This window comes from Centruroides sculpturatus, unplaced genomic scaffold, assembly GCF_000671375.1.
Source record: "Centruroides sculpturatus isolate CEXI.00-Female unplaced genomic scaffold, Cexi_2.0 scaffold409, whole genome shotgun sequence".
In the NCBI taxonomy this organism is placed as follows: Eukaryota; Metazoa; Arthropoda; class Arachnida; order Scorpiones; family Buthidae; genus Centruroides; species Centruroides sculpturatus.
In genome coordinates this window covers 233551-257346 of record NW_019384561.1, presented here as the reverse complement: position 1 = coordinate 257346, position 23796 = coordinate 233551, and the positions used below count along the sequence as shown (strand labels likewise).

Here is a 23796-nt window from a genome sequence, read left to right as displayed (position 1 = left end):
GTATTTCGTCCATTGATTTTCGAGACTTGTTTTCTAAGTTGTTTGAAAATTTTTCTTAAGAACTTGACATGGTTCGGTCTGGAGCGTCGTTTAATTTCGTTTTCACTTAAGTAGATTTTGAGAAAACTTTTCTTTCTCCATAGACAAGCGTTGCGAGTAAGAGATGTTGTTAGTGTGACGTTCTTCGTAAAGGCGGAGAGATTCGACCAGTCTTAGAATATTTCACGATTTTAAAAGAACAAGTTGACACTCTTATTCCATTTTCAGACTGAAGAAAATGTTAGAAGATCGACGGTTTCAGACAGTAAGTAAGAGGTCGTCAGTTCTACACGTCATGAGGATGATCCGCTGAGACCATTAGAGTGCATTACGATCTATTGTTGCCCATGCATTTTTTTCCTTCTGTTCTGAGCTTTCTTGTTTCTCAACTTCACCACAGTTCCGGTAATTTCTTTTTAAAACGGATTAGTTGGCTTTCTGTAATAAAATTCTGCACGGGAACGTAAATCCTATTCTACTTTTTAATATTCATCCTTATTTACAACGTCTTTTATAAGAGGTTAAATGGGGATTCATATAAAAATTTACATAACCGTAGCTACTACATAATATATATATATATATATTTTTTTTTTATTTGTGATTTTATTATTATAAAGGCGCTATATGTATATACACTTATGAAATTTAGCAGCAAGGATTCCTCATCTTAGGCTATTGTAGAGATGGATCATAGCTTCAATTCAGAGTAGACTGTCTACAGCATTACGGGAAGTACAGTATAATTTGAAAAGAATCGATCTGATTATGAAAATCAAATTACTCCTCTGATCAGTTACAGTTCTGTTGAAGGACGTTCAGGAAAATCAATATCACATACTAAGAGATTATATCTTTTTACATTCATGATTATTCTTGAATTTCTCTCAAAATTAAGACTTAAAAAATAAAAGAAAAATATTAGAATGCGTGTGAAAAAGTCAAAACTAGTCAAGATTAAACTTTAATTCAAGAACGAAGAATAAACGAACAAATTTTAATAAAATTTAACTAAGAAAAAGTTATGATTTTGTTCAAGATTAAAAGAGACTACATTAAGAAAATAAACGTAATTAAAAAATAAAATAAAACAAATTTTAAATTTTTAAATAAACCTTTCTGAAAAGTTAATCTAACCAAAAAACGAAAAAAAAAATATATTAATAATTAAATTTGATTATAAAATTTCTCACATATTCTTTTTGAAACTATTCCACTTCATAAATTGAGATGTTTCCTTCCAATAGAGTGATTTCCGAATTACCGCATTTCTATTTGTCTTTCATTATTTACTTTCTTGTCTCAGCCGTAGCTTCGGTTCCAGTAAGAGAATTAGTACAAGTCTTACTTGATGCGTGTCAGGAAAGGCGTACTCAAATTACATAGACCTGAGCACAGACAATGTCCAACTATCCTTCGGTCGTTCGTTTACTGTCAGGCCATTCGATGACATTATCACAATCCAACCATCACAACATTAACGTTCCTGACGCATTTTGTAGATTTAATTCTGTTCGTGACCGTTCCACTACCTGTACCAATGTTTTTTGCTTGTTTTTTTTTACCGTCAATTCCCTGGAGGAAGATAAATAAAAATCATTATGGCATTCTTTACTTCTATTGCTTTCTCTCTCTCTCTCTTTTACTCTTTTATATCAATTTTATCTTCCATTCAAAGCTACAAACCCGAAATTATTAATAGAATTATTTAAATTTATCATTTGCCTCAGACCATCGTCTCTTTTATTCTCTTTGGTATAAAGCTACTACTCATCTGCATATCAGTTTATCGCCTTAAGTGGATTTCTCTCAAATGGTAGTTTCATTTAAAATTTTAATGCGTACTGATTGAGTGCTGAAGGTGCTCAATTGGTCTTTAGTTTCCTTTGAAAGTTGGGACAAATTTTAAATCGCGATAAGAGCCCGAATATTATTAATATTTTGCTATCTTTTATAATTATTTAAATACATTATCGACGGTTCTAAGTAAATAATTTTACTTCTTCTTTTTTGGTAATATTTTCTATTCTCATTTTCTGTTGTTGTTGAAGCTCTTTCTCTTCTCTTCTATTTTTATTTTTTCTTCTCCTTTCTTCGATGTAAAGGTTGTTAAAGGTAAACCTCAGCCATTCAATTCATTGATGAGATACTAAACACAAACCCGGACTATAAAACAATTTTTCATTAAAGTAGTTTAAAAAGAACATAAAATACATCATCCAAAAGATAAAAAAAAGATCAGCTTCGATAATTACGACTTGAAATTTTCGCATGCAAATTCCTTCATCATAAATACATATAATTGATTTACTTAAGTAAGAATAGAGAAAGACGAGACAGTAGTTTCTCTTTATAAGGCGATAGGAAATTATCATCATATCGAGTTCTCGTAAAAGTACTTCTTCTATAATATTAGAAGTAATTTGTTCGTTTATTAGATGACAGCACTGTATGACATTGTCATGATTAAGTATGTTTTCTTTTTATTTTAGCAATGTACTAAAAACAGCCATCTTTCTTCTTGACACTAATGCCGGTATTACAGACCACGTGGGAGCAAAGAGGTCAAGTTTCTAGCTACCAGATTCTACACATTTCACTGTCCCTAGCGAGTGAAATAAAATATGACTAGTATAAAGTTAGAGGAAATTTCAACGCGTGTGATAAATTTATAGCGAATCTGATGAAGTATTTTTACTTTCAACTGCTAAATTCCGTAATTACAGAAACACAGAAGGATATATATAAGTCAGTAAAGGATAATGGCGAGATCTGTTTTATTTATTTATCTTTCTTTATTAAATTCGGAAAAATTTATTTAAAAAATAAATTTAAAAAAAAGAAGAAGAAATCTTCAAAAATTTAATATTCAGTTAAGTATATAAACTGCTAGAAACAAGCTAAAGTTAAATAATATTTAAGTATCCCGTTTCTTTGTCACGTAATGTAAATACAGATTATTAAGCATCGCATGATTAAACAAGTAGACGGAAAAATCTTTTAAAATTATCTCGCGGGATGATTATTTTTAAATGAATTTTATCGCTTAATAAAGCGCTAGAATTTAGGTTTCAAATTTACTAAAAGATAAATTATAAACAGAGTATTTTAAACGAAAGATGTTCGTTTATCTTCACCTCCAGCTACCCCGTTAAACACGATTTAGTAAAAATTTTAAATTATATTAAATTAAAATTTAATTTAATAATAATAATAATAATAATAATAATAATAATATATTTAATAAATTTTTAAAACAATTTATTTTCTGTTAATAAAATTACTAACCTAAATTTTGAGGTTGACTTATCGTAAAAATATAATTTTCTCTCATTATATATATATTAAAAATCACTTTATATGTTGAAAAAAGATTAAAACTAATAATGCAGATAACAGGTGTTTTGGTAGCTAACAAGTATCTAAACTCTTGATATTTTTATATGTCATCATAAATAACAACCCCCAGCTCATATAATATTTATTAAACAGTATCAATTTCGAGTTATGTTCTATAAAATATAAGTTTCAGTTATAATTATTGCTTAGTTTCAACACCATCAAAATTTATGCATTAAGATAAGCTTTCCTTTTTTTTTTATTTTTCATTTATTTTTACTTTTATTTTTCTTTCCTCTTTATTTTTATTTTTAAACTTTTCAAGCATCTTTCAAAGTTCTGTTATCTTCGTTCGATCTACTTTTAAGTACTGCTTTTATTAAAATTAACCGACTTAAAAAGAAAATTTTAATTTAGAGATTATAATCGTTTATTATTAAAGTAACTTAAGTTTATTTAACTTTTGACAAATTTTTATTATATTTAAAATAAATATAGACATCTTTTGTTAGAATCTTGTAAGGATTATAATTAATGAAAGATCGGTATGTTCACGTTTTCTTAATTATAAAGGTGTATTTTCCTCTCTTTTCTTTACTTATTATTATTATTTTTTTAATATTATTATTATTATTATATCTTTTCTCTTGGCCATCTTTTTTTTTATTTTGTGAATTTTTTTAATGGGAAATATCTTCAAAGATTCGATAACATTAAAAATTAATTTTAGTTAATTGTTTTTTTTTGTCAATTTGCCAATATTTAGATCTTTATTTTTTTACAGTACTTGGATTAATCAATTAAATTAATAATTAAAGTTAAATGAACTTAATTTAAATATGATCATAATCCATCATTAACTGTAAATTTAATGACCATTTCATTATCGATTATTTTTGATTATATTTATATCTCTATCTAATACATTGATTCGTAATCTGATCATGTATTTCACTAATTAAAATGGTAAAATATATACAATATATTTTACCATGTTTCCTTATAAAATTTTTATTTTTTGATTTTAAATGTTAAACTAGAAAGATTCGATTTCAATTCTTGATCAACCATTAATCCTGATTCAATTTCTAGACTAAAAGTAGGTAGCTATCTACAAAGTTCCTTACTCTCAAATTCCATAAAACTTAGCTCGGTTCAACTTCCTAATATCGTAAAATATATAGAAAATGTTCCAAAGATCAAGTAATATAATCTGTAAAGAGAAAGAGTTTGATAAGAAACACTTTCCAACATTTACTTTCAAACCTGTTAATGGTATATATTGTACCTTTTTTTTACTTCTCCTCCTCCTCCTCCTCTCTCTCTCTCTCTCTCTCTTTCTTCTTCTTCTTTCCGGAAAATTTTCCTTTCTTAAAAAAGTAGCAAGAAATAAATGCTCGTGATTTGTCTTAAGGTTTCAAACCGTCAAGTTTCTAGAGAATACTGATCGATTATAGAGCTACGCTGTTCGTAGCAGCTGCATGAATTAATCATCAATAGCCCAATACTGTTGTAGCGCCATTAAATAAAAGTCGTTTAAAAGAAACTAATGTTTGGTAGCAAACTTCTAAGTATTATTTCTACAAATTACCTTCGTTCTATAAATATATATCCAAAGTTCGATTTATAAAAAGGGAGAAAGAAAATAAACAAACAATATATATATATATATATATATAACTGATTAAAGTAGGTTCGAGATGCAATTAAGAGAGTTTCTAGTAGTAAATTAACAAATAGGTTCGCTTGTAAACAAACATGACCTAGATCTTTTCTTAAGATTCAATCGCATTTAACTTAACCATAGCTGCTTAAAAGATGTTTATTTTATTTTAGAATTCTTACGTCATTTAAATTCGATAATTTTCTATACATTTTAGCATCCTCATCAATTAAACTCAATAATTTCCGCCATCTTGAACTCATAAACAAGCTGGTTCTTAACTCTAAATTTCTTTTATATCAAATCATTTGTTCATTATTATTGTAGAAAATTATAAAATAATACTAAAAATAGTTCTCATAAATTGTTTTACTAATCTCTTTATACCTTGGTTTCATTTTAAAATTAAGAAATATGCTATCGCGTGAGTAGATGTAACAATACTCATTCGTTATAAGATTTTAAATTGATGGAGATTATTTACAAGAAGCAATAAACTTAGAGCCAGATAAATTATGTAAAAATATAATTATTCAATTTATCAAAAGGTTTATTTTTAAATAATTTTATAAAAAAATCTTCTGTTTTTTTTTTAATTTTTTCTTCTAATGTAAACGTTATTTACATTATGTTTATATTGAAATTAACAATTTGAATTTCTTAAATACACCATCTTAATGTTGATATATTGTTAAGTAAACTTATTTAAATGATGTTTTATAATTTAAATATTGTATTTAAGAAACTGAATTGTTAAATTATGCATAATAATTGTAATAGTAAATAAAGTCAAGTCTTTGTTAATTGTAATTATATTTAAAAATATTGTTAATAACATTAAATAATTGCAATTAATTATAAACAATGTCACTGTATAAATTTATCCTTTATAGGAAGTTTAATTTATAAACTGTAACTTTCTATAAACAGAATCCTTCATATAATCCTTTAAGAGTCTATAGAAAGTTACAATTATAAATTTATATGAAAAATTCTATAAAGAGTACACATATTCTTTTGTTGAAAATAATAATAATAATAAAGAATAAAAGATTAATAAATAAATTACAAATTTATCAAATGTTTTCATTAATTAAATTTATATAATTGCATTTTTACAAAAGAAAATGAATCAAGCATTTATTCATTATTACAATTATTTATATAAAAGTTCGTAATTCAATTTCTTCAATACATCCAATTCATTAAAAATACATTTAATTATCAATATATAAAGCAAAATGGAGGCATTTGGAGATAATGAATTTTAAAAATAAACATTTATAACTAAAAACAAGGTTTCAACAATATCTCAAATCTCATTAAATCTAATTGTGAAACATCTTATTTAGTTATACATATATATATATATATATGTATATCTATAATTACTATAATTTATTCATGATTATGCAATTATTATACATGTAAACGCTCTAATATAGAGGAAAATGTTTATATAATTTACTACAATAAATGATATGATAATACAAGTTTATGTTAAAACAAATTTTAATCGAATTAATCTAAACTTTAAATCGATTTAACTCAAAATAATTATAATAATAATAAGAGATAATGATAAATTCTTGAGATTTTTATCATTATTTCTTTAATTCATTGCTTTCCTTGCAACTTAAACTTATTGCAAACATAATTAATTTCAGCAATATTATATCCCTGTTTAGGGAAATCGATTCCTTTATTGTGACATACAAATATCATAATAGTGAATAATGTGTATTTATAATAATGGTTTTAAGTTACACAAAAGGTAAATAGATTCATAAATAAGATGTAGGCCTATTAAAGTTGTTTAACAGTAAAAAAAAATTTTTAATTATAATAAACAATTTTATGAAAATAGAAAACACAAACATTATTCACGCTTTATTACAAATGTAACAAATCGATACACGTGTCTATACATTCTCTCTCTCTCTCTCTCTCTCTCTCTCTGTGTGTGTATAAATGTGTGTACATAAACTATATTAAAAAAAAAAATTAAAATTTATTTTCATATATAAAAATTCAGTACATTTAGAATATGTAATTCGAATGCTATTTTCTAAAATAGCCTCCATTATTCAGGAAAAGAGATAGAAATTGTTATATCATGAAAGAAAATCGTATTTATGATATCAAATTTATCATGTTATCTGTAAAATGATAATGCAAAATTTTCTATTGTATCCTTTGTCTACCCCCACAGAGTGAGAGAGGGGGAAGAGAAGATCTATATGACTAAAAATAATTGATATACTAGAAGGTAGTAGTCGTATCGATTGTTATGTCTTCTTTTTTTTTAAAAAAAAAGAACTCTTTAAATAACAGTTTGTAAAATATGCACTTACAGCATCGCCTGTAGAATTAATTAATTTTCCGTAACAAAGTTAAAATAATGCGTGTTTGTTCAAGTACAATACATCCTACTTTTGAAGTAATTTTTACGAAAGATGAAGGAAAAAAAAAAGAATTTGTTCATTATTGATATTAATTTAAAATTCTAAAATTAACCGTAATCTATTATATAAATAGTTTTTTAAAGTAATTGTTAGTGAATTATTACTGGGAAAAAAAATTGTTTATTTTCATGTTTTTAATAAATAAAGTTAGAAAATTATGAATAAAATTTTCATTATTTTAATTCAGAAATGATTTATTTTATAATTTTCTAAACTGAATAAATATTATTATATATATAATTATTAAACTTTATGTATAATTTTAAATTAAACTTTAATATATTCTAATTTATTTAAAATTTAAATATTTTTTTAATTCGAAATTTGATTAAAAATTAAAGAAAGACAAAAAATGATAGTTTTAATAGAGATGAACGTTAAAAATTCTCATACATCATCCTTAAAAATGATGATATAAATCACATTAATTCCAACTTCTCCATTACGTACATTTAGTATCATGTATCACAGTTAACATTATCAAATTATCATAACTTAAAATAGGAGAATGGAACGAGGAGGCTATCATATTCACACTAGTTTCATTTAACTATTGCATTTTGTGGCGTGCGAGCCAGTAAAGGTTGTGTGATCAAATTAGTTGAGAAGCAGTACTAGTTGTCCACCCCAATTAGTTAGCTGTACTCACTCACTTCTGGAGTGAATAAGGTGTCAGTAACTGCATCTTGTCTTGTCACAGTACGACTGATACATTAGCTAGCGCTATGGATGATTTGAGAAACTAAGAATCCTACTCAATAACAAGCGGTTCGGTTCAATCATTTAATGATGAAATAAATCAAGGGATTTGTTCGTTTATCTGTTTGTCGAAAACTGCACAAATCACTTATAACCACACACATCAACCGCATTACTCGAAAGTAAATTCACTAAATCTCAACTATCACACGAGGATAAAAATAAAACAGCGCATTCGAGGTATAATAATAGTCATGTATACGTGAATATAATATAATACACTCCATTAAATTTGTATTAATCTTTAGTAAGATGTAGTTTAGAATATAAAACTAAATATATTTAATCAATCTAAATTAATTACACCAATCATTCTAACAATGTAGTAATTTTTATATAATTAATATTCTTTCGGTTTGTTTATAATAATTTTCTATACGTAATTTAAAAAAAAAAGAACAAGATATAATACATTTAAATATATTTTTATATAATTATAAATTGGGAGAAAGAAAATAAANGATAAGAATCAATAGAATAAATAAGAAAAGATTAATTTCTTTAAAAACCGAGATATCGAAAGGTACCTGAGAGAAAAAAAACAAGAAAAAATTATCTATATATAAAAGATAAAAGATATATATCATTCTGGCATCTTAGAAATATCTTGTTTAATCTTAAGAATACGTAATCCTATTAAATAATTACGTTTTAATACCTAGGAATATGAATAATAGATGTTGGGTAAATAGTATTTTACATATTTCTTCATTGATATTTTCCTTTTTTTTAACCTTGATATAAAATAAATGTTCTAGTTTAAAGTTTATTTTATTTATTTTTTTTCGATTTCAAATTTTATGCCTAAAAATCAATACATATATTAAAATTCATGTAAGAAAAATCAAGATCTGTAAACACTTTTATATTTATGTCAATATTAAAAAATATATAAATTTGATTTCCGTTATTCATACATAATTATTTTTATCGAAAAATCAGTATTGTTATAACAACAATTAAATCAAGTACAAGTTAATATCTGTTAATAAAGCTGTCAATTTGGTGATAGTATTAATGGCTCTAGTTAAATTCCTAAGATTATTAATGTAGACGAAAATTCCTTATTGCTTTATAGATCGAAGCATGATAGGAAGACGGAAAGGGGGAAAAAAATCGAAAGATGGAAGAAAACTTTAGGAAATACTGCTAGCCATTCTTCACATTCCTTTAAGTCTGGAATCGAAGTCTCAGTGGAAAACAAAAGAAAGCACTACAGAAGACAAATACTACCTGTAACTATACTTTGTTCACTGCACGGACGTTTAGGACCCAATCTTTCAGAAGGAACAAACACGGCAAACTAAGGTCAAAATGAACGACCGATGTTGAAGCTCACGGGTATAATATAAACCCAACAAGAGATAAATTAGGCAATCGCCATCCCTTTTGTTACCATCTCTATCCCAATAGAACGACATTTCCAAGAACTGAATAACACTACCTTATATTACGTATATATTAGGTTTTACATTTCCCCCTTCTCATAAGTTTTTCTTGTAAGCTTCTATCTTTTTTTTGAATGTAATAATGTTATGTGAATATTCGCTTTGATATTATATATTTACTAGCAACTGTCTAAATAATTGATTTATCGTATATTGTCACTTGACATTTTCCGAATTATTATCCATGCAAAAGACGTATAACGTGAAGAATATTTTGTGGCATCTTTTAAAGATACATACTATATATAAAAGTAACCTTAATTCTATCTTTAAAATTCTTGCTACTATAGAAGGTTATTTACGATTATCGTTAGTTATGGTTAAGGAAATCTGATAGAAAGTAATAAAAAAGAAAATACGTTTAATCAGATTAGAGGTTAGTTTTCGTTAATTTTTTATTATTAGAGCCGAAAATTAAGTTATAGATCGTGTCTGCTTCGAAGCTCCGTAAATATTGGCTTGTGTGTGTGTATATATATGTAAATATGTTTTTATTGTCGTTTAATATATTCACATAGCAAAATTCTTTTGTAGTATCGATTGGGTTTTACAATATGTTTATCACGTTCGATTTTACTTTGAATATTATAAGTAGAGATAAAAGTATGGAATTTTTTTCTTATTTCTTTTTTCTGATGATGAAATATGCCTACTTACCCATCAACAGAAAGGATAGATATGTTTGTGACTATAAAATCGATCTATTCCTTTAGTCGATGACGAGCAACAAGTTCCAAATGTCGAACTCTTTTATGAAACCTATGATATCGTAAAGCGTGTTTCTATCGAATAATATTTTTGTAAAAATACATTATGTTCTGTTTCTCACTTGCCCGAAACAAAACGACAATCCAACATCATCACTCAATGTCACAGAACTTCATAAAATACTGTTTTTATACGGTATAAAAACAGCCTGCAGTATACTAGAGATGTCTTTTTTCCTTATTTTTGCTAAGAAGAGGTTCGATTTGCAATGGTCATCGTTAATATTTGTCAAAAATCTTCTTTGCTTCTACGTCTTTCCTTCTATTCTAAACTTACTTTTTATTTTATTTTATTATTATTATTTTTTTAATATTTGTCTTAATGAATATATATAAATATATTTTAGTTAAATAAACATTAACTGAAAAACAACTTAATGATTTTACAAAGTTTAAGTAAGCAAAACTTGATGCTTTTCTTCTTCTTCTTCATTAGAATTAAATCCAAAATTTTAATCACAACGAAGGAGCAGACATTAAAAAAAAGAAAACAAATAAAACTTGATATAAAGTTTAAAGGGAAAAAAATTATATATTTAAGACATGTTATTAAATTTTTAATAATTTTTCACTGTATCAATCGAACAATTTCGTTATAACGAGTTTAATTTCGTTATAACGAGATCGTTCTAAAGCTTCGATTTTGTTGTAATGAGGTTGCTATATAAATTCTCCAATTTTGTCATAGAAAAATTCCCGATTTCGTTGTAAGAAAATATTCAATTTCTACGCGAAAAACTTTTTAATATTAATAAAAATATTATATACTCAATCAGAAGATTGCCTGAAAAATTTTCTTTAGGGAGAAACTATTAACAGTAGATAAAAGATGTAACTAGAAGTGATTTTTGAAAAGATTTTAATTATCGAATTACCTATTGGACAGACAGATTCTTCTATTTACTCTCAGCAAACAGAACATCAGTAGTTAGTTCAATTTTATCTTAATTAAGTATAACTAAAGTTTGAAAATTCCTCAAATAAAATTCAATTATTTACAATATTTTTACGAATAATTAGGGATAACGTAGAGTAAAACATTCATTGCTTCAGGTTATATATATATATAATTTTTTTCCCTATCTTTTTCGGATTACAGATGATTAAAAATATTTTTCTGCGGCACGACAGCTAAATTTTACGTAAGAAAACCTCATTCTAAGCAGTAAAATTCTTTATATAAATTCTAACAGAAATAAGAAGAGGGGAGAGAAAGGAGAGCCAGGAGGGGAGTAGGAAAAAAAAAAAAAAAGATTTCACAGTTTGCAATGAGCTTCCTTGTTACTTTTTGTGTGATTTTTCTTGGTTTGTAATTTTACCGTTTGGGATTAGATACTATATTTCTTTTTGTAAACTTCACCTATTTTTTTTTATTTTTTACTTTTTTTTAAGGTTTCCTATTTGGAGTGAACCTTTAAGTTGAAATAAGTATAGAAGCTCATCTCAAATAGCAAAACCTAACTTAATAAAAAACCTATTATATTATATATATTTATAAAAAAAAAGAAAGAGACATACGAAGACTAAAAACTAAAAGAAAAAAATCCTTAATAATATATAAAAGGGGGAGAAATAAATTAAAATGTCCAGAACATATTTTTTTAATACAAAAATTCAATTCTTTATTTAAAATAGGGGGAGAAAAATTCATTCAACTAAGCATAAAGATTTTAAAAAATTTATTTATTATTATTTTTCACCTTGTTAAAAAAATATCTCTCGATTTATTTATAAATTATTCGTCCATGAAAAACGTTATAATGAATATATATATATAAACGTAGTTTAAATTTTCTTCGTTCTGCTACTTCCATACGACATAGTTAAGAAAATTTGATAGTGTAGCCTCTGGAGCCCTTAAATTTTCAGCCTTCAGGCTTTTTTTTCTTAAATAACTTTCTTCGCTAACATATTAACGACTTCCATCTGCTACATAAAAATATCGAAATTGTTAATTTTTTAACAATAATTTCAATTACTTAAGCACGCGTTTAAATATTTAAATTTAGTCTTTAAAGAGAGATTTTTATCTTGCGGAGATTTTTATGCCTTCCGTGTTGTTATGAACATTATCATATGAAACTGGTGTAGACCATCCCACGTGATACTTTTAATTAAATTAAAAGGAATTAAAATTAAAGATTTTAATTATTTCTGCAACAATTAAACGTTTTCCTACTAATTTTATTATTATAAAAATATTTGCATTTTATTCTTTTTTATTTTATTTAAAAATTTTGCTATTATTTTAATAAAACATTTGCCATTTTCACTAATATTTATATATGTAATTTTATATCGTATAATTTTCTTGATCGAAATTATATATTATTGGAATCAAATAAACATTAATTTTTAAAATAATATTCATTTATTTTTGTATGAAATGAATAACCAAATTTCTCGAAGGAATTAAACAAAAAAATAAATAAAAATAAGAAAGAACGAAAGGAAAATCATTATCCCAACGCAAATAAATATTCATGTTGTAAAAATAATAATATTTAAATTTCATTTTTAGATAGTAAAATGAACATTTCGTTTATTGGTTCATAAAAAACAATTTTTATGACAATTTTCTCTATCCTTTTCTTCTTTTAGAGATGATCATGCCATTCATAACATGCATCCCGTTCTCTTGAATTAAATTTGTATCTCCAATGCAGGATTTATATCTGGATTGTTCCAGCTATAAAAATGATTTCGCTTGGGATTTTGATACATAAATCCACTAAAAATTCTCGTGATGCTCAAGAAGCATGAATTAGGAAAAATCTTCTCTTACAGATCATTGAACATCGATCAAAATTTCTCTCTCTTACTAAATTTTTAACTGGAAAAAATATACAAATTAAAATAACTGAAGTAAACAAAGTGCCATACGGAGAGAGAGAGAGAGGAGCACGATGGACATGATGATGTCATTATAACAAATATATTTATATAAATATATGTATCCATATATCTTTAAAAAATATATTACATGTAGAAGGTTTTATTTTTAAAACATTTTATTTATTTCTTTTTTTTAAACAATATGAAAACTCTTCCATTTTTTATTTTGATTCTTGCCCGTTTCGCATGCAAAAAATATGATACCGAAATTGAAAATGTACGTTTAATATAATAAAATATATAAATAATAAAGAAAATTTCTAAACTGAATTTAGCAGAAACGTTTATAATCGAGTAAAAACTATATATAATAATTTATAAACCGAACTTGGATACATTTCTCTTAAATATATGAATAATGTTTATTCACTATCAATGCTTTTCAGAGATTAAAATTTGTAAAAGAAAATACAGACTGAAATTTAAAACTTTTATAAAATTTCATGTTTTTCTTTATATGCTTTATTTTACATGTAAAAAAAATTCGTATATTCGATATTCTTTTCTTTTTAAAGAGGAAATTGTTGGAGGCATCGTACAATACATTATGACGAGTATTAAAGAGCGCAGTGTAGTTATTGTAACTATTTTAAGAGATTATAAAATGAATCCACGTAAAATGAGCTTTCTGTTGTGATGTAAATACAGAACTTAGACGATAGAGAACGAAAGAGCATTAATTACCAGGCGAACTTTCACAGTAGTAGCAGTTAACGACGATAGCAGGGAGATAAAGGACGACCTTATTGCACTATCAGGGACCAGTGAATATCAAAGCGGACCAATAGGACTAATGGATTGCTGGGCTCATCAGATTGCTGAAAGCAACCTCTACACCATTCCAGAAAAACCTCCAGAAATTAATATGCAATTTGTTGGCATATTTTCTTTTAGAATTTACGTCCACTCCAGTGGGATGTTAAATTGCTCTCGGAGTGTAAACTTTGTTACAAGTTTTAAATCACATCCGCCAGTTTTTAAGCCATCTGCTGATCATGAAGTAAACGCTATTCCATTTTCAGCTGGTTCGGTCCAATAACGACATCTCACTCCCCTCCCTCACTATGTATCAACTTCAAGTCCTTCACAGACAATCCCTCTTTGTGACACGAAAACCTCGATAACGTTCACCTCTTATAAATCTTCAAACTCTTCCTTTTAAACATTTTTTAGAAAACGTCTTCACTACTTCAATTCTCACAAAAAGCTCAGATCCTATTTAAAGTATATTTAGAACAGTAATGTTACATTTACTGCAACATTTTTTTCCCCTTCTTTAATCCAGATTATCTCTCTCATTCGAAACTGAGCTAATAAAAATTAATTCCAATTATCTACTGTTCTCCATAAAAGTCGTCTTGTTAGTTACGCATTTAAAAAAAAGGAGGAGGAAAGAATTACATGCTATAATGAGTAAAGAAAGTCAAGCACAGAAGCACTTAATTGCTCTTATTAATTCTTGTTATAGAGGAGGTAGTAAGCGTACACACCCCCATAAAACAAACTATACCACTTCAAACTTTAAACGAGGTAAGGTCAACAAGTAAAATATGATAGAACAAGACAATTTAACAGCAAACAAACGTAATAAAACTCCTCGATATAAAAACGTCATTGCCGATATTCCGTTTATATCATCATAAAACACTTTCTATATATTTATAAAATGACCAGCTTACCTACTGATGTAGAAAATTTTTACATTTACTGCATTTACACAAGTAAATTTCAATCGGTAGTAGTAAATGATCTAACAAAATAATTATTAAATAGATCTAAAACCATTCAGAGATAATTTTTGCAGTGTAACGTAATTAAAAATGTCGGGAGGAATTAAAAAAAGGGGTGTATAAAGACGAAATTTGAATGATTTTCCCCCTCCCTCCTCTTAATTAGACCTATTTATTGTATGTAACGTGATTTAACATTGACCGAACAAAATTATCGATCAAACTTTAATTATTGATCAACGTTTCATAATTATTCAACCTGATAAAAATGAAGATAATTTCTATTATCTGTCAAGAAAACGTAAAACTTTATTTAGAAGGTAAGAATTTTTACTTCAAACGGCAGGTTAAAAAAAATTACACACGAAATTTTTAACCTTTCACAATGAATATATTTTCGTTTTTTTTAATGTAACCTTTTTAAAACCTATAAAAATTTTTATCTAAATTATTTTTTCGATAATTGATTTATGAGATTTCCTGCCTAGTTTTAAATCTTTATTGTTTTATAAATTACAAAAATGTTTACTAATTAATTTATCCCATTAATTATCATCAGTCAGTTTTGTTCAAAAATGGAAACGTTGAACAATAACAGAAGCTATAATGCATTTTCAATATTCCATTTTTTTTATCCTCTTCTTCCTCTCGATAACTTTTTCAAAAAATTCCCCTCTTCTACGAAATTGACTCGTTGCTTTTTTTTCCCTCCTACTGACCATAAACGACATTTGAATACTTCGAATTTTAATTATATCGCTTGCAATCGCACGAGTAATTTAAAAAAAAATTCATTTTATAATCCTAAATATTTACATAATTATAGGAACCGGAAAAAATACCCATCTTCTTCTTAATCTGACTTAATCTTTTGGATTTAAAATAATTTCTCCGGTAGAGGAAATTGCAGAATATCCTAGAAAATTGCAAATAAAACTCAACTGACAAGGATTTTTACAAAACAAAGTGCATTTATTAGGCTTTCTGATAGCAGAAAAGAAGTTAAGAGAAGGAAAACTTGTTTGCCGTATTTCTTTTCCTTATCTCTGATGTCCTGTATAAAAAGAATTTATTTTCTCTAAAGAATTCCGTTTGTTCCTCTAGAGACAACATTCACTTTAGTTCATTCCTAAATGACAAGAGAACTTCCAAATACACAAAAGAATCGCCGCCTTAATCGTAAAACTTCGGAATTAAGCCAGCGCTCATAAAATTTTATTCCAAAAATCCGGGATCTCTTTATAAACACGCAAATCCTCCTTTATACTGTTATATTAATAATAAGCAGCATTTCGCTTAGAAAATAATAATAATAATAAAAACTAACGCGAACGCGCACATGTATATACACACACAGACAAAAAAAACCTGGAGTTAATAGTGTTGACCTGGATGCACACTCTTAATACTCGAAATAAAACCTAGCCGACTAGTTGAATGATTTATCTTTTTTATGTTTCACAACCAACAACTAGATATAAATACAAAAAATAAATCCGGATGATACACATCTAATAGGGACGTTACGCACCGGAGGGGGAAAAATGACATCTTTCTTCTATGACTTTTTTAGGTGTCGTTGGATGTACAAATAACCATCGCATTGCCAAAACAGATGAAGCTGTCAAAATGTCCCAAATGCCTGAGGAACATTTGGATTGCATTTTCTAAGGAAACTGTGGTGTTCAATATCGATTTCCATCGGCGTCAATTCCTTCGCATGCTTGACCCGAAAATCCTGTAGGAGATGAAAAAATCAGCAATACAAAAAAAGAGTTTAAGATGTAGTTAAACAATGCGGTTAGTTATAAGTTAATATTAAAAAATCCTGATTAAATCTCATTAGGCCCTCTTAATGAGACCATGATAAATCCCTTCCTTGTTTTTACACCCGCATCTCATCCATTTAGTCCTATTGAGACAACGTACTTAGTAAATGTCTGTTCGGCGTGGAAATTAAGCGATTTAGTTCAATAGACAGAAGTTTAAAGAAAAGAAAATCGTAAAAAAGGAAGAAAGAAAAAGATTGAGAGTAGCAAGCAGCAAGCTGGAAGCGGAGGAGACACTTGGCAACAGTATAGAATGAAAGTCGGTATTGCATCGATTACCGGGATGCAATCAATTTATTGACATCTTCTAACGTTTACGAAGGAACGGTGAAATCAGAACAGATGTCGTGGCTTTGCTTTATTCGCTCAGATTGGTCGTGCAGTAAATGAGCTACACTTAACAAAAGCGGTTAAGAAACCCACCTTGAAGATATACATAAACAATACTCCAGATCTCATCTTAACAGATTAGCGTGTTATAGTTATCAACGGAACAATTGTCGCTAACTACAATGGAGTCAACACTCCATCTAAAGGATCATTTATCCAATTCTATAGTGGTGATTGACCTGTAATGAATTGGAATCGATCGAGCGGAAATTATATCCCATCAAAATTTAGTAATTAGCAAATATTCTCCTTTCCGCGATCAAAAATATACGTTTCGTAAAGGTATTATTGGATCAGCGGAATTCGAAACTTAATTTATCCATTCGATCCATTACAGGATTTACTAAATTTAAATGGAATTTCGGGAATTTATCACAACTAAGGGCGCTCCTTTTATCACAAAAGGAGACAGCAATATAGTTAAACCTAGATTTATTTTCAACTTATAGAAAAATGCAGTTTATGACCAATCGTAAATCTTGATTTTTGAGTATTCTCCTCTTATAAACAATTAATAAATCCGGGTTGGGAGTTTTTTAAAATGTGCTCTTGGTTTTTTCTGTGGGAAAAAGAGTATCCAATTAAAGATTTAAGAAAAAATTGATATTCGGACTAGTGATATTTTCTCAATCGATAGAAAATAATTCTTTGGAATGCGTTTCCTTAATCCCTTAAGCTGGCTTTGGAGGTTCTGTTCAATATTCACTACACAAGAAAAAAAAAAATATCGGTGAATAGCGTGTCGTGTCTCGACTGTATTGGTAGGATATAGCTGCTACTCGTTAGTCTCCATTCTTCCACTGCTGGTCACATTTTTAAAATGAAAATTTTTTCCATTGTAAACATTCCAAAATCGATTAGAATACAAACTAACCGTACATTGGTATTACATTGATTTTTGCATGTTTAGCTTTTGGTATTTTCCCAAAAAGTTAAAAGTTCAAGTGCAACATTTTTCTTCTTTTTTCACTAGAAGTGTGATGCAGGTAACTGGTGTGGAATATTTTAAACTTAATTTTGATGCTTTAAAAACATGGGACAATTTTTTTTAATATCCATCAGAGATGATTTTTCTTTTCTTTACAAATATCACATAAAGTTTCTTACCAGAATTTTCTCAATTTATTCATTAAAATATAAATTATGATATCTTTACAGCATTCAATTTATTATTATTGTTAATTATTCTCACAAAAGCAAACAAAATTGACCAAATTAATATATCATTAAAATATAAATTATGTAATCTTTACAGCATTCAATTTATTATTATTGTTAATTATTCTCACAAAAGCAAACAAAATTGACCAAATTAATANTTCATTACTTGATGGAAAAAATAAACTATTGTGTTAAAAAAAAATAGATTTTAACCCTTTAATTCTCAATATAAAACATTAAATTATTTTTTGTTTGATTTGTAGCAAGATAAATTTTCATGTAAGATCTATTATAAAATAATTTATAGTCTGAATTAAATTCTAAAAAATTTATTTATTTATTCAGTATTATTGTTAAAGAAAATTACTAAACAAAACACTAATATAAGTAACAACTTACAAAATATACCAGTGATAATGTGCAATTTATTATTATAGATGTGGATGAATTGTGGATGAATTATGTATTAAAAGTATGAACAGAAATGAGAATTAAAGGATTAAAATGTGGCAAAAGATTTGAGAATGGGGATACCATCCATATGCACACACGAGTGAACTTTTGAAATATGGCAACTTTATTACAACCTGAGAACATCATCTGTCAATATATAAAAAAAAGAGAGAGAGAGAGAGTAGAGAGTAGAGAAATTATGGGAAAACTGTAAAAAATTATGAGCTTGTGTCAATTTAATGTAACATGGTGTTTAGACACATGAACCTTGCTTGTTTTTTCAGATACATGCTTGATTCATTTGAGGCTCAAATCTCAGGAGATTTCACACAATTCCAGGATACATGACAATTCTGGAAAACAGTGAAGACAAATCCTGGATTAGTTAAATCATAGCCAGGTAAACTTAGTTTTCTAAGTAGTCAATATATAAGGTGTTTAATTTCTGGATATGAAAATTCTAGGTGCCATGGCTGAAAATTTAGAGTTTAAATTATTACTAAAATTCCTTAAACAGCCCTTCCAAACAGTAGATGCACCTATCTTTTTTTTCTTTTGGTATAAAATACAGAAAATGATTATCTAATACTAAACTTAATAAACATTTTAAGCTTTTTTTTTCTTGTCATCATGTTAATTTTTGTTTTCCAATCTTCTTTCTTCAATTATTTTAAACATTCATTTAGTGACATATTCAAGAGATGCAATTTTTGACAATATTTTCATACAGAAATAAATACATATTTCTATTTTATGCAGAATTTTCTGGTTTATACTATATATATTTTTGGTTTGTTCTAATAATTGTTCTATATTACTAGACATTATCTTAAAAACTATTTTTTTAAAGCATGCACACACAGCAGAATAAACATACAGCTAATCTTAATGTCAAATTCAGAAACTGGAAGACCACAATTGAGGACCAGTATGCATGTTAAAGATAAAATTGACAAACTAATAAGTGTTTTAAAGAAATTTAGTATTGTCCTTGGTTCATCCAGGTACAACACTTTACAACAGAAGTTTTTTTTTTCCTTTAAAATAATAACACACAAATTAAAAGTCACTAAATAACCAAGTCTATACCAACCACAAAAAATAAAAACTAAATGCCTTATCTCACTTTGTGCAAAACATTTGTGACAACTGCACTGTGACTTCAAAAAATAAAACAAAAAAGTCATATATCCGTCAAACAATACACAGTAGGTTGGTTTTTTTTTTAACAGTCACTGACTGATCTTGCCGGAGAAACTTATTTCTTCCAAATTAAACTATTGATATTGAAAACCCACATAGGCTGAAATAACCTTTAGTAATTTAATGGAGTTACCATTAAATTATACTAAATTTATTAAGTTAGTATAGAAGCAATTTCCTACCATCAACTCACTCAAAAATGTAAAACGTCTACTTATAGGATACAAATCAAACACACAGATGGCATGTGAAGAGGAATTTTAGTCTGTTTGACATCTCTGGAAATTCAGGGCAAATCCAAGTATTCACCAACAGCAATATGTGGAATGCTGTATGGTTATTGACAATGCTAGGTCGTAGGGTCATAAACCTAGTATAGGTCCTTTTTCTAAATGCATACTGTTATTTTCTGGTAGGAGTGCCTCTTCCACCTCCACCTCCCCTTTCTCTACCCCGAGAATTTCCTCCTCTCTGAGGACCCGAATTATGTCCACCACGTTTGTGTGAGTTGGAAATGTAATCACTAAGAGAAGATGAATGACTTCCACTGTTGTTGTTGTAGCGTGCATCACCTCCACCCCATCTGCGTCCTGGTCCCATTCCTGGTCCGGCACCACGTCCTCTTCCTCTTGGTGGTCCACCTCCTCTCCCTCGATTAGAATCTGCATCAGAATTATAATTACGTTCTGGACCGCTTCGACGAGGGACAGAAAAGTTCTGAATAGATCCCATCTGGTTTCTTAATTTCTGATCAATTTCTAATTTTTCCTGTCGTAACTTTTCTACTTCCTACAAATAGTAATAGTAATAACAATAATTTATTCATTATCATCCATAATTTTAAGCAAAACGTTTTATTACTAAAAATATTTGAATATTAATATTCAAGAATAATCATTCTGCATTCATCACATATGATAAACTAAATCACCATTAAGACACCAAAATAAATACTAATTTTTTAAATAATTCAATTAAGAACATTCTTAATTTATATAGTAATCCACGTAAAATGAGCTTTCTGTTGTGATGTAAATACAGAACTTAGACGATAGAGAACGAAAGAGCATTAATTACCAGGCGAACTTTCACAGTAGTAGCAGTTAACATTAAATATTTATGTTTAGTTATTGTCAAAGAAAAATATAAAAATTCCAGAAAGAAATCAATCATCATAAAAAAGTTTTATTAATATAAAATCTATCATTTGTTTAATGACAGATTTTTACTTATAATTCAGGACAATGCAAAAGTAGTCATCTGTTATTATATTTTGTTTTTCAAAGTTATATAATTTATTTTTTGTATTTAATGAAGTAAAAATTACATTACAGATACTAAACATATCTTTATTAATCACCATGTACAATTACACAATCTATACTTCTGTTCTTTTATTCTTAATTCATGAAGATGCATGACAAATCTTTCCAACCTTCTACTAATTTTAATTTTAATAGTGTGTATTAAAGCAATTTTAATACACACTATTTAACAAATAATGTTTAAAAATGGATGATTACTTTGCATCACCCACAAATACACAGTGAAATATTTCAATATCATCTGAAAACTTCTAAAACTCATTAATTTTATACAAGAAAATATTGGAACTGAACTCTTAATGAATCAAATATGAATAAATAAATGAAGTTTTCTAATCATTTCTTGAAAAATAATTGAATAAAATTACATTTTAAGTAAGATGTATAATAGTGAAACTAAACTATTCTATTTCTGATGAATAATTATTTATTGTGACAATTAAAAATTGCAGCCTGGCAATGTGACTATCTTTTAATTTAAAAAAAATTCATGTAACTTCCAGTCCAGACCAGAAGTTCACATATAGTTAATCTAGGTCTTTGGACCTTAAACTTTCCATATCTTCTCTGGTTTTTGGTAGTATCTTGCCTGTCTCCTGATAACAATCAACACATTCTGGTCATTTATCTAACTCTGTTCTCAAGAAAATTTTGAATTGAAATCACATGAATTCCAGTCCAGACCAGAAGTTCATACATAGTTAATATAGTTATAGTGTCTGGGTTTCCTAAGTTTTCCATATTTGGTCTTGATTTTCATCTATCTAATTCTATTCTAGAGATTAACGAAGGACAGACAGGCAACAGTGAAAATGTATACGTCTGCAATTTAAAAGTTATATGGTAAGGAAAATATTTTTCCTTACCATATAACTTGAATCAAATCTTTCATTTAGTTACTATTCATATTTTCACATTAAAGACAACTATAATATTGTAAGATAATTATAACAGAGAAAATGCTGAAATAAAACAAAGATTATTATTATAAATACAACATGCAATGTTTTCATAATGCATTATACTCATTAGCAATTTTATAACTGAGATTTGGAAAGAACAATTGTATTATCACATTCACAAATATTTATCTATTTTATTAAAAACAGAAGAAAAATAAGTTAATTTCCTTTGTAGATCATCACAACTTATTCATATTTTCTCAATTTTTAATTTTTTCTTACTGATTACTATATGTAGATACAGTATTTCTTAAGTTTATCTACTACTACTAAAAAATTATTATAAACTTATAATTTAATATTAAAATTAATTATAAATATTTTATATCATCATTAAAAATAATTTTATTATGTATTTCATAAACATACACCAATTAAAATCATCACTCAATTTAATTTTATTAGATATTTATATAATATAGCTTTCAAAAATAAAAAAAGAAAAGCAAATATACAGTCTATTTTAGATTAAATAATTTTTGAAAAAGCTGTCAATGTAATTCAATTTAAAATAAAATAAATAAATATATATATCTATTATATAATTTTATTCTGAATATGAAAAAAGAATTTGAATTCAGAAGACCTAAACAAATTATAATTCCAATCTGATAAAAATAATTCTAACTGTATACAACTGTGTATAAACTCATTTTCTAAGAAAGAAAATATATATATAAATCAACAATCTAAACATACATATTTTATAACTAAGGAATAAATATTTATCCTTTGAGAACAGAAAATTTATGATAAGTCATTATTAAAACTTTTTTTAATATGCACAACTATTTTTAATTAAAAATAATTCATGTTAACAATGTTATGAAAATTATTATTATTATTTTTTTTTACTATTTTAGAAATATGAAAGTTGATTTTATATTATTCTCAAAGGGATATATTGAATGGAATAAAAATATATTCATTGGAAAGTAATCTGGATGTCTATCTATCAATACTTTAGTAAACTTAACAAAAAATTTCTAGAATTTTGGGAATATATTGGATCATTAAAAGACAAGAAACTTTTTTATTTACATCAAGATTTAGTATTATATATTACACATAAAATTCAAGAAAATTGCAAAAATTCTAAACGAATAGTTAGGATTTTTCAATTTTCTAAAAAGATATGAAAAATTAAAATATTAACTAATAATTTCTACATATAAAGTACAAACCTGTTACAGAATATAAATAAGTCCTGAATATTAATGAACTGATATCAGTATTCATTTTCTTGATTTATTTGCATTTTATGATAATTTTCTTCTCTATTTTGTGAATTGTAATAATATATGAATTCTTATTGCATATTTTAGTTTAAAATATTACCTTAACTTTTTTTTGTCAAAAGAAAAAATT

General features: G+C 26.8%; 1 protein-coding gene across 1 annotated transcript in view; it reads right to left on the bottom strand.

Annotated features, from left to right (window-relative positions):
- Positions 1-19156: 19156 nt before the first annotated feature.
- Positions 19157-23796, bottom strand: part of LOC111623966 (synaptic functional regulator FMR1-like) — a 95975-nt gene continuing 91335 nt past the window's right edge. The window contains exon 9 of the mRNA XM_023366707.1: positions 19157-20930. Within this exon, the coding sequence (XP_023222475.1) occupies positions 20544-20930 (387 nt within the window). The 3' untranslated portion in view covers positions 19157-20543. The remainder of the gene's footprint in view (positions 20931-23796) is intronic.